The sequence below is a fragment of the Phacochoerus africanus genome, chromosome 5 (genome assembly GCF_016906955.1).
Source record: "Phacochoerus africanus isolate WHEZ1 chromosome 5, ROS_Pafr_v1, whole genome shotgun sequence".
NCBI lineage: Eukaryota > Metazoa > Chordata > Mammalia > Artiodactyla > Suidae > Phacochoerus > Phacochoerus africanus.
In genome coordinates this window covers 7,703,685-7,715,839 of record NC_062548.1, presented here as the reverse complement: position 1 = coordinate 7,715,839, position 12,155 = coordinate 7,703,685, and the positions used below count along the sequence as shown (strand labels likewise).

The following is a 12,155-nucleotide window of genomic DNA, read 5'->3' as shown; positions in this document are numbered from 1 at the left end:
CGGGGTGGGAGGAAGGCATGTACGTTGCTTCTGTGTCAAAGGAGTTTTGTTCAATGAGATTTGGGTCAACCTAATCCATGCAGAGGATTTTCTAAAATAGAATATAATCATGAAAAGCTACCATCTCCTGTCCAGGCAGTAAGCAAAGAATCACGCAAGCAGAAGCCCACCAGAGCTCTGACGGGTGCTGCAGGGGGTCCGCGCTCCTGCGCAGTCGGACGTGTGACCAGGGCCTTGTCTGGGGGGACCAGGCTAGGAGAGCCTCGCTCCTCACAGTTAAGGAGGCACAGGCAGTTTCTCAGCCCTGCGGCAGTTAGCCAGCCAGGTTCTGTCCTGAGAAGCATCATAGGAGGCCTCCTTAAGTTTCTGGGTGGAGGTGGGATACTTTTTTCAGCAGCCAAAAGTAAATAATTAGAAAAGAAAAAGTCAGTTGCACTGTGCCCTTCGGCCCCAGGACCGAGCCAGGCCTCCAGCCCCTTCCCTCACTGCCTTACTCCCACCGCCCCCGGCCCCCGGCCCCCCTGGGATGGGGGCCGCAGAAAGGCCTGCGCTCGCCCTGGTGGCCCTGCTGCACGGGCCCTGCGGCTCCTTCCTTGATCTTCTCCCTGTTGATTCTCCACACCATCCTTCTTCTGGCGAATGTAACTTGTTTGCCGTTGAAGACGCGAGTTCCCTTTCCTGACCGGGGCTTCGGCTTTCCATCCCTGCTTCAGGCAGAAGCTTCCTGCTCACTCATGTCTGTCCTAAGGTCAGACCCAGCTGCGCCCACTGCCTCTTCTCTGCCCTCTGCCCTTTCCCTCACGGTCCCGAGCTGTCTCAAGAGCCGGCTGGCAAACTGCTCCCCTTGACCGCTGGTCCTGTGCAGGGGTTTGGAGTCAGGGCTTCCACGGCACGCGTGCGAATAGCTCGGCTGCGCTTGGTGTGGCACGGGTTCGCGGCCTGCGTTTTCCGTGGCCGTGGCGCCTTCGGCGGGGACATGGCTCTGCGTGGCTCCCTGGGTTGACGTGACACCGCAGTGGGAGGCGCTGTGCGTCCCTGCCTCTCCGCCTCCGGGTTGATCTCGCGTGGCGGTTTCTGCCCCCGAGGCTTCCTCCGTCTGAGGGGTCACGTCTGTCTCGGGGGCTGCGGAGAGACGGGCCCGTGTCCCTTGGTGGCAGGTCGGGATCAGTCCGCTCTCCCCGGGGTTTGGCTCCGAACCTGTTCCCTTCTCCGTCCTGCCCGGTTCTTGGCTCGCGCCTGGCTTCCAGAACCTGCTCCTGCGCTGCACCCCGCCCACAGCTCTGCCAGACTCGGGCTCGTATTCTGGGGGAGAATGAGGCAGAGCCCGCGAGACGGACGCCTGCCTTTCTGGGGAAGCGGCGTCGCCGGGGTTGGCGTCTCATCGCTGCCGGCGCTTCCTTCCTGTTCTTTGAGTTGGATCCCCACTCTGCGTTGCTGTGAGCGTTTTGGGTGTACTTCCACAGTTTTCTCAGATTATGTGCATTTGTGCTCATCCTTTGGTATTTTCTCAATTCTGTCCTTTCTATTTGAAAGAATAAGAAATTCCAGAATAAAACTTGGGGCTGCTACCTGAAGATCTGTCCATCTGAAGGCGTTTTGAGCAGAAAGAATAAAAGGCTCCCCAGCATGTGTGAGGCCCCATACCCGGGTGTAGCCCAGCCTGAGCACAGCAGTCAACTCATACAGATTCTGTTTGGAGTGCTTTGTGTTTGATTAGTTTTGATTTGAGACTTTTTAAATAATGAAATGATTCAAACATAAAGGAGTTCAGAAAATAACCTATTCTGATATACCTCATCCAGATTTTAAAATTCTTAGAATTAGTAGTTTAAAGTTTTAAACGAACCTTTTAAATATAAAAGTGACCAATGCCTATGACAGAAGAAAAAAAAGAGAAAGCATTCAACAGGACAGAAAATTGGGAGGGCAACAGTCGTTAAATAACCCCTGCCTCCCTAGCTTTGGAAATGTTTTCTCTTTATTTAAACATTAACAACATGTTACGATCAGAAATTTTAAAACTAGAGAAAGAAGAAAAAAATGGCAATGCCTAGAATGCTAACTCTCAAGTTAGCTACTGTCAGCATGTTTGTGTAAATCCCTAGCTTTTTTTATGCTCTGTGTATATATTTTTTCTGTTGTGTGTGTGTGTGCACACACTTTTTCAAATAAAAGTAGAATCATTGCACTTTTGTTGGTTACGACCACATCATTAACGTCTTCACTGAGATTTTCACCTTCACAAAGTAGCAGAGGGCACCTCAGCTGAGGTGTAAGAAGGCCCACAGACTGCGGGGAGCGCTGCGCCTATAAGCTGGTCTGACCCCGGGCAACCACAGTTGTCTCTGAACTTCAGAGTTGCTGGAGTTTCGACCAGAAAAGCCATTTCTCATAGCCCCAGAAGCAGTTTTTTCCTTCATTAGACTTAGGTGCCCAATCTCTAGAAATCCCATTCTCTGGGCGCCAGGGAGCCTCACCAAGCTGGGTGTCCTAGGGCCTTGTGGCTCCGTCGTTTCGCTAAGATCTCAACCTAGCAAGGTGTCAGTTGTGGTGTTGCTGTTGTCTGCAGGGAGTGGCTGTACCTGTTGTGCCATGAAATGCTGAATCCGTACTACGGCCTCTTCCAGTATTCTACCGACAACATCTACATGCTGCAGATCAACCCAGATTCTTCCATCAACCCTGTGAGTATTAAGGAATGAAGAGGTGGGACACTTAGTTGGAGGATTTCTTAAATGGATTTTCAGTTTCAATCTCCATTCTTGGCGTATTCATTGTCGCCTTACTCACAGTCTATGGTAAATAGAACATCAGCAGGCAGAGGGAGAGCTGGACCGGCATGGATGGTTTCAACCCCGTATTTCCCACGATCCGGGGCAGAGTTTGTCGTTTCAAGGAGAACGAGAGTGAGACTGAGCAGCCCCTAGACTTGAGCACTTGACTCCGTTTGAGGGACCTCTGGTTGACGGCTGTATTTGTTGACGGTGTCATTCTGAGAAGTGGGTTATGGAGTCCATCCTCCCAATCAAAATTAGACGTTTTCCGTAATCGGCCTTTTTTAAAGGTCTGTTCCGAGGCAGTCCCCAGGCCAGGGATTGAACTCGAGCCTCAGCAGCCACCCACGCTGCTGCATTTGGACTTTGAGCCCCCACTGCACCACTGCAGGAACTCCCGTGAGTGGCCGTTTTGGTCCGCGGTGCTGACACACGCTCAGCTCCTGTGGGTACAGATGAGGAAATAAGCACCGAGAGTGTAAGTGACCAGCCCTGGCCGGACACACGGCCCCTGCCAGCATCCGTCTGTGACAGGACCTTTCACCAACACACACGCTGACCGGTGTGCTGACGGCATTCCCACCCGAAGCGAGAAAGAGGAGGTTACATAGTCACAGACCAGAGTGGCGCTGGCTGTCGAATGGTTCTCTTACTTCCCTCGTTCCCCGTTTCCTGTGTCCCTTCCCTGTCACTCCCTCTTCGGGTTTTTTCTCTTCCTCTTTTTTTGTGGGACGGTGGAGGGACAGCAGAGGAAGAAGGGGGTTGCCTGGGAGGGAGGCGCTGGTGGCTTGCTGGGGTGTGACCTGCACGCGCACCAGGCCCTGCCCACACGTGGCTTCCTCCTCTGCCGTCACCATGTTCACATTGTCCTTTGCACATTCTCATCTGGCCCTGGGTTGCCCCCCGTTAGGTAGCACTTCGGACAAGGCGTCTGAATTAAGGGCATAAGAAATCGCTCTGCTGCCCGCGGGACTTTCTCCCGCGGAGCCCGCCGGCCACCTCGCTGTCGCTTTCTGACGCGTGGCTGTTCTCTGCTGCCCCCTGCAGGACCATCTGTCTTACTTCCACTTTGTGGGCCGCATCATGGGTCTGGCCGTGTTCCACGGGCACTACATCAACGGGGGCTTCACGGTTCCCTTCTACAAGCAGCTGCTGGGGAAACCCATCCAGCTTTCGGATCTGGAGTCGGTGGACCCAGAACTGCACAAGAGCTTAGTGTGGATTCTGTAAGTACTGACGCGGTTCGCTGCCACTCCGGCGGCGGTGGCCGTCTCGGGTGTGCCAGATACACTTGTTTTCTGTGGGTGTGCCCACACGTGTGCATGTACTTTGGGGCTGGGTGTGAAACTGGAGAGGAGAAGCCAACTACCAGGAACATAAAAGCAGACTTCACGGAAGTACTGACTCCTCGTAGCGTTGGGCTGATTTCTCCTCCCCGACAAGTGTTTCTGCTGTTTCCTTCGATCCGCCTGTTAACCCCCGGGCCTGCCGGCTGCTCGGTTCGTGACCCTCGGGGGTGTCTCCACTTCATCTCTAGAGGGGCCAAGGACATGTTAAATCCCCACTCTCATTGAGTCGCTTTTGCTTTAGGACGGTCCTAAAACTCTTTTAAAAGGACCAGGCCCAGTGCCAGGGGCCCTGGAGGTGTCGTGGGTCCTCGTGAAGGAGCCGACGTCACAGGAGCACGGGGCCCAGGCTCTGGCACAAGGGGACCCGCTGAGGCCCCTGTCGTCGCGCGCGTCCAGCCGCCTCCTTCCGCGTGTCCCAGCGTGCAGGCTCGGCGGCGGGGTCTGGGCTTCACCCTGTACGAATCCTCCGCGTCTGTATTTCGAGCAAACACGGCAGGTTTACGGAGCCCGTTCTACAGTCCGAGTGCAGCTCCGACCCTTCCCCTGAAAAGGCTGCCGCGAGGGGTGCGGTGTTTGCGGCTTGCTCCCCTCGTCCGCACGGAGACGTCCCCCAGAATCACAGGGCGTGTCCCTACCGTCACGTCCTTCTGGGGAGGCGGCAGTGGCGGCGTCAGGGACGCGCCGGGGCCCGGCTGCCCTCGCGCGCGCTCTGTGGCTCTGGCCGCCGGGTGACGAGCGCCGTTCCCTTGGCGGCTGGGCGGTGGCCACGGGCTCACGGCCTCGCTCTCCCGCGGCCTCACAGGGAGAACGACATCACGCCGGTGCTGGACCACACCTTCTGCGTGGAGCACAACGCTTTCGGGAGGATTCTGCAGCACGAACTGAAACCCAACGGCAGAAATGTTCCCGTCACGGAGGAGAACAAGAAGGAATACGTGCGGTACGGCTGCGGGCAGCCTGGGCTCGGGGAGGGTGGCGCTGAGATGGCCGAGGCCCAGGGTCCCAGCACGTGCGACCAGCCTGGCAGCAGCCGCAGAGCCTCGTGGAAGCGGTTGGGTTCGACGGGGAGAGCGCTGAGTGGAGGGGCTCCCGCGTCCCGTCCCCGGGGGGCCGAGCTGTTAAGGGGAGATCACGACCCCAGGGCTGCGGGGAGGTGTCCCGTGACCAGCACCTGCCGGGTGTGAGGGGGCCGCCCCAGGAGGGAGGAGGAAGCCTGGAAGGTTCCTCGAGATCAGCCTCGGGGAGGCCTACGCTCTGTTTTCCCGCCTCTTAAGGCCCGGAAGTGACCAGTCACCAGCCTGGGAGGTTTACGGGCGCGGGCGTGTCTGCGGCCAGGCCGCCCGACTCCAGCTGGTGTGTGGGTCTCACCGCGGCCTGTGCGTTATTTGTTCAGGCTTCGAGGTCATGGCACCTGTAACAGGTCAGCTTAGATCCTATGTTCAAGCCACGAAGCAGAACGTCTAAGGGCGGGGCCGATGTGGTGTTGACCCAGTTCTTAGGCAGGGGCTGCCGACCGGGGGGCAGGATTCAGTGGCTGGCAGAACCGACTGCGGCAGGAGCAGCTGTGTTGACCGGCTGTTTGACATTGCTTCCCACGTGTGCATTTCTCTTGCAGGTTATACGTAAACTGGAGGTTTATGAGGGGAATCGAAGCCCAGTTCTTAGCTCTTCAGAAAGGCTTTAATGAACTCATCCCTCAGCACTTACTGAAGCCTTTTGACCAGAAGGAGCTGGAGGTGCGTGCCAGCCGCGCAGCCCGGTGTGGGGAGGGGGGCAGCCGCCGAGTGAGGCGGCCGTTTCCCCACAGGCCTGGGGCCCCGGGACCCCAGGGGAGCAGAGGCAGGGCCTCTGGATAGTTCCTGGGACACGGTTCTCCATGGTCTGCGGCTTAGCCTGCTTCGCAGGAGCACCAGCAGCCGAGGAGTCACCTTGGGCGGGGAATCGTCGAGACCAGCTTCGCCCGCCACGCCCGCTTGCTGCTTTGGTTCTGGCTAGTTTTAGGCTCACAACAGAGTGTCACTCACTGTCCTTTGTAATTCTTCGTCGTGCGGACGGAGCGACTCGCTCACGTCTGATGGGTCTCTGGGGCCGAGGGGCGCAGGTCTTCAAAACTGTACCCGTCTTTCTGCCCCGAGTGCGGTGCCAGGACCCTGGGTCCCCAGGCGCCTCCCCGGAGGGAGTGGACTTTTTAAAGTGAGTCTCAGGAACAAGCCCCAGTCCCTTTTCTTAGGACTTTAAACCCCACGCACCCCTGAGTGTCTGCAGGGTCACGTGAGGCGCCCCTTTACAGGTGGCTTCGTGCGGCCTTTCCGAGGCTGGTTCTGTGGTCCTTGCTCCGCCCCGGTGCCACGCAGACACACACACAGACTTGGTTGCAGGGAAGCGTTGCATCGGTGGCTACACCAGAGTGGTTGGGGTGCCAGCCAGCGGGGAGGCGCAGACGCAGTGTGGGCTCGGGGCCTGCCGGCTCGTCAGCATGTGTCCAGTCTGTGGGGATGTGGTGTGTCACTCTCCGTGTCCCGGGGGCCTGGCGGCCTGCTGGTGTGCGCGTGGGGAAGTGACCTGCCTTGGCCACCCTCGCAGCTGATCATCGGTGGCCTGGACAAGATCGACCTGGACGACTGGAAGTCCAACACGCGGCTCAAGCACTGCGGGGCTGACAGCAACGTGGTCCGGTGGTTCTGGCAGGCGGTGGAGACCTTCGACGAGGAGCGGAGGGCCCGGCTCCTGCAGTTCGTGACTGGCTCCACGCGGGTCCCCCTCCAGGGCTTCAAGGCCCTGCAAGGTGACTGACAGGGCGGCGGGGCTGGGTGTCCTGGGCTCACCAGGAAACCCCGTGGGGTGGGTTCTTTCACGAGCTGCTTGGCGCTGCGGGGGTGCTGGCCTGGCCGAGACCCTCTTCCCCCCACACGAGCCGTGGCCGCTCGGTGGCCATTCTCCCCCTGCTCCCAGGGCTCGAGGCTCTGCTCTCCTTTGCGGGGTTGGGTGAAGGTGTCTGCACTCTGTAGACAGGCCACCTTCCCCAGGGTCTCTAAAGCCACAGCAGGCAGGATACCCCGGGTTGGCAGCAGTGGTGCCCACGCAGGGCTGGGCCAGCAAAGCCCGTGGAGCCAGGGCCTCCCCTCCCCCACAGAATGGGGGACAGAGGGTGGGTACAAAGAGCGACAAGGCCTAGGGGACAGGAACCCGTTTTAAAGGTGCATTACAGCACAGCAGGTGAAGGATCTGGCCTTGTCAGTGCTGTGGCGCGGGTTCGATCCCTGACGTGGGAACTTCCACATGCTGTGGGTACAGACAAAAAACAAAGCGCGCCGAGATTCATTTCTGAAGTTTCTGATAGCAGCTCTCTCAGTGCCGTCCGAGGTACAGGGCGGAGGGCCCGAGACAGTCTGCTGCTGCCGTGCAGTCGCTGGCTCCCGGGTCCTCCCTGGCTCTCCGTTTCCTCATCTATACGCGTGCACTGCTGAGAGGCCCCCGTCCCCTCGTGCGTCCCTTCCCACCCCGATGGGACGCCCAGGTCTGGAGTTGGGCTGCAGAAAGGGGAGGGGCTCTCCTGCTGCTGCTTCCGAGGGCTGGTGGTCAGCACAGCCACTGCGAAGTCCTCGCAGGCTCCGCCCGGGCCCTGCGGTTTGTAAGACCTGATTCTTGTCCCTTGGGAACCTCGTAGCCAGAAGGAGTAAGGTGAGAACATTACTGTGTTGGAATTTAGTAAACAGGACTTTGCATAGTAAGAGTGGGAACAGACGCTGTTCACATAAAGGGCAGTCCCTGTGGACTCATCTTACTTTAAGGCCTCTCAGCAGGAGAGAACTTCCTTCCCATTCCTGGGGCTTTGGTCCCAGGCATTTGTGTCTTTTTCTTTTGCCTCTGCCTGGGGAGTTTTCCCGACTCTGTCCTGCTTTTCTTGTGACCCTGCTGTCTACTGCCAAGAGTGGGCCTGCTCGCTTAACAGTGCTGTAAAGAAAAAAAAAAAAATCAGGAGTTCTCGTCGTGGCTCAGTGATTAACGAATCCGACTAGGAACCATGAGGTTGCGGCTTCAGTCCCTGCCCTTGCTCAGTGGGTTACGGATCCGGCGTTGCCGTGAGCTGTGGTGTAGGTTGCAGACGCGGCTCGGATCCCGTGTTGCTGTGGCTCTGGCGTAGGCCGGTGGCTACAACTGGAGGGTTCTCGCCCGTCTTTGCTCTGCCTGCCCCTGTCATTTTCTAGAAAGTCTGGTATTAGTGACTTCACAGCCATTGTAGGCATACCCTGAAACCCGGCCTTGGCCGTGACCCCCACAGCCCTCGGGCAGGACAGCCGCCCCGACGTGGGGGCCTCCGTGTGGCTGCAGGGGCGCAGGGGGCCCGGGCCGGGCGGCTGAAGCGCATTAACTAGAATGTTGCTCCGTAAGGTTCTACAGGCGCCGCGGGGCCCCGGCTCTTCACCATCCACCTGATTGACGCCAACACGGACAACCTGCCCAAGGCCCACACCTGGTAAGGACACGGCCCGCCGGGGCCCCCGGGGCCCTTCTGAGAACCCGGCTCCTCCCGGGACGTGACTGTGTCGGAGCCGCCCCCACGGCCCGGGGCCCACGCACGCCGTCGGGCGGGAACAGGGCACCCCCCCTGGTGGGGGGCCGCTGTCTCCCCCACCTGACCTTCCCGGGCCCCATCTCCCGCCTCAGACGCCACCTCCGACACACGCGCCTCGTGTGTGCAACGTGTTTCTTCGTCGGCTGGCGTGTCACCCGTGGGGTGTTCCCTTGCGGTTTACGATGACATCAGCCCCGCTCACTGCGGGGACCAGTCATCGAGAAGACGGCTGCTTCCTGATGCTGCTGGGCATGGGGGGACGGAAGGGGTGGCTCCTGGGGGGGAACCAAGTGTGCGACAGACGGCACAGGCCCGAGAGGGAGCCCTCCCCGCCCCCACGCTGCTACCTCGTGGCCGAGAAGGCTCTGCCCCTGCCCGGCGCCTGCAGTGACTCTGGCCTTGCTGTCCTGTTGCAGCTTTAACCGGATCGACATTCCACCTTATGAGTCGTATGAGAAGCTGTACGAGAAGCTGCTGACGGCGGTGGAGGAGACCTGCGGGTTTGCCGTCGAGTGAGGGGGGAGGCAGCAGAGGCAGCTCCCACCGCGGCACCGTGCGCAGCGGGCCAGGCCCTGCGCTCTGCACAGCCCGGGCGAAGGCTCGCCTCCCTCCTTTCCGCTGGGGGAGCGAGGGGACGGGGGACTTGGGTCGGTGGCTCCCACCCCAGTTTTCCTCCTCCTGCAGAACTCCCACCCTCCATCGCCCGCCATCCAATAAAACGCAGCCAGGTTTAGCACTGCTTCGGTCACACGGGGACATCCTGCGACGGTTGTGACACTTAGGGGACAGGCTCGTTGCCTTGGGCGCTCTAGCGGAGGCGCGACCCACAGTCACGGAACTGAGCTTGGCTGACGAAGGGGCCGTCCCTGGTGGCTCTTACTGGCTCTTCTGTCTCCAAGCAGACCTGAGGTCCCTTTTCAAGTTCAGCAACTCAAATTCCAAATTTCACATCCTAGCGGCCTGCTCTGGGTGGCAGATTAATTTCTAACTGAACAATAACCAGATAACATATGCTAATTGGAATTCCGCCCCAGCAGGAAGCTCGAGTCAAAAGTGTGCTTCCCTTTAGGAAAGGGAAGGAAGCTGGGGCCGCTGGCGCTGGAGGCCCAGGGATTTTGTTTAAGGGGGTCCTGGCTGACATGTTTGCTTTGCATAGAGAAAAATGATCTTTCCGTTTAAGAGTCCCTTTAGCCGCGTTATCGATCCTGTTGGAGATACTTTTTCCAGTGACACCACCACATGACAGCTTATAAAGGAACAGACCCAAACCACCTCAGACGCACGCGGCAGCGCGCGCCCCTCCTGTACCAGGAAGGGCGTCGACTAGGTCGCTCGAATACTAACAAACCATTTTGCAGAAAGTGCTAAGAACTAAACAACAGAAGTCTGTCATCACGGCTGCTGGCTTGGTGCAAATTAGCTAAAAGGGGAGACTGGCCACGAATAACCTCCATGACCGAAGCCGACCCCAACTCGGGGTGACTGTCTCACAAAGAGAAGGCGGTGGATGAGAGCCCGAGGGCAGCGGGGCAGGTCCCCTCAACACCTGAGGGGACCCGCACAGCCACTCCTCCCTCCCTCCAGTCACTCGATTTCACACGCCCTTTCCCAGTCTGCACGAAAGCTGAAACTGGTTTAACAAAGAGGTTTGCTTTCAGAGAGCTGCATTTCAGTGGAACAATCGCAGTGGCAGCGGATTCCCGTGGGGGTTTTTGGTGGTTGTCTTTGTCCTGGGGGCAAGCACAGGGTAATTCATTAGCGAGACATTTCACTGTTGCAATTTTGTTGACGCTTCCCGGTTCAGTGCTGGGATCCATCGGTGGGTCTGAGGTGGGTTTGGAGGGGGCTCTGGGGCCACCTGTAATGCCTGTTCTTTTTGTTCCTGGTACCTGTAGACAGTGCCGGGTTGGGAGGCGAACTTCCCTCTGCATCTCGCTGTGGGTCTTTCGCTGGTCCTGGAGGCAGCCTGGGTGCTGCCGGCTGGGGGCTGCGGGGCGCCGGCTGAGGGCTGCAGGGGTGGGAGGAAGCCCCGCACCCGGGCTGCTTGCTGAGGTCCTGGGGCCGGAACGATGCCGTTGGCTGCACAAGGACAACGTGGTCCATTCGATCATCCAGGCCGGGCTGGGCTGGGCCCTCCCCGGTGCCGCCCGGCCTTGGGCTGCTCCTGTGTCCGGGTCGCGGCGGCACCGTTCTGGCGGAGGGCCTTCTAGAAGGTGGCTCCGCGGAGGCCCGCAGCCGTCCCTCGGGGTGGCCCTCTGGGGGAGTGCGGGAAGGAGCGGAGAGGTACAGACAGGCCCCCAGATGGGTCTCCTCCCACCGGTGCCCCGGCTTTGCCGCGTGGGTTCGGCAGAAGCTGCGGGAAGAGGAAAGAAAGGAGGGTCTCGTGGTGAAAAGCCCCGGAAGCAGGACCGTGGCCTCTGACTGCTTTAAAACGGCGGCCTTCCTGCGGCTGGGGGTGGCCACGGACCGTCCCCTGTGGCTCTCCCGTCAGCGGCTCCTCCTCTGGCCGCCGGGCTCCGGCCGGGGTCTCTGCCTTCCCGCCCTTGGACTCAGGCCCCTCGCCGCTGAGCGGGGTGTGGCTGTGGCGGAGCCTGACGGCAGAACCTTCCAGAGCCCCAGCGCGCTCTCGGCCCGCACTCCTAGCACCTCGCCGTCCCCCGCGGACTGGGCCTTCCGAGCCCCCAATGCTCGGGGCCCGACCTGCAGGCTTGGCTCACCAGCGGCCACCAGCCGACCCTCAGGGATGCAGCGAACCACCGCTCCGCCGGCGCCTCGTCGGAAGAACCGGGGCTGCGGGGCGACTCCTGGCGGCAGAAGCGCCTGGAACCCCGGCCCCGGGCCCCGGCAGTGGCCCGAGCGGAGCTGTCCGAGAAAACGCCCCCGGCCCGTCTGCAGCCCCGGGTGCCGCCCGGCAGCCTTCCCAAAACATAGTATGAATTTTTAAAATTTGTTTATTTTTGTTTCTCAACCACTTTATAATGTATTTTTTAATTTATTTTGTAATGTCTTGTTTTTAAGTATTGCTGCTATCCTTGTTATTCCTCCCACTGTTTTTATTGCTGATTTATTTTGTGAAAGTTGTACACTAATGTTCTGTTTTATGTCAAATTCAAAAGTATTTAAAGAAATACTAGTTCTATTTAATGTGGTTGTGGAACCAGCTGGAAACACATGAAACACACAGTGATTGTACAGCAGGCTGGACCCCGGCGGTCAGGTTCATTTTGTTACATATGCAATAAACTCACGACTTTACATTTTTGGCATCTGTTATTTGGTGTGGAAATGAGATTCCAACTTTTTAAATGATCTCACAAGGCAGAGAGTCAGCGGTCAGGCCAGGGTCTGCTAAGGAAAAGGGCAAACCTCTCCTCGGGTTAGACACGGCTGACAGCGGGGCGCAGTCCGGCGCAAGTTCTCACTGAGCCAAAAGTCGCTGGATCAAGAAAGTTTTGA

At 58.8% G+C, this 12,155-nt stretch overlaps 1 protein-coding gene across 2 annotated transcripts in view; it reads left to right on the top strand.

Annotated features, from left to right (window-relative positions):
- Positions 1–11,954, top strand: part of SMURF1 (SMAD specific E3 ubiquitin protein ligase 1) — a 105,773-nt gene extending 93,819 nt beyond the window's left edge. The window contains exons 12-18 of one of the 2 annotated variants that reach the window (XM_047779544.1): positions 2,570–2,684; positions 3,822–4,000; positions 4,926–5,063; positions 5,739–5,859; positions 6,707–6,908; positions 8,525–8,600; positions 9,116–11,954. In XM_047779544.1, the coding sequence (XP_047635500.1) occupies positions 2,570–2,684; positions 3,822–4,000; positions 4,926–5,063; positions 5,739–5,859; positions 6,707–6,908; positions 8,525–8,600; positions 9,116–9,215 (931 nt within the window). In that variant the 3' untranslated portion in view covers positions 9,216–11,954. Of the gene's footprint in view, positions 1–2,569; positions 2,685–3,821; positions 4,001–4,925; positions 5,064–5,738; positions 5,860–6,706; positions 6,909–8,515; positions 8,601–9,115 lie in introns of both variants that reach the window. The other variant, XM_047779543.1, reaches the window with a different exon arrangement.
- Positions 11,955–12,155: the final 201 nt, after the last annotated feature.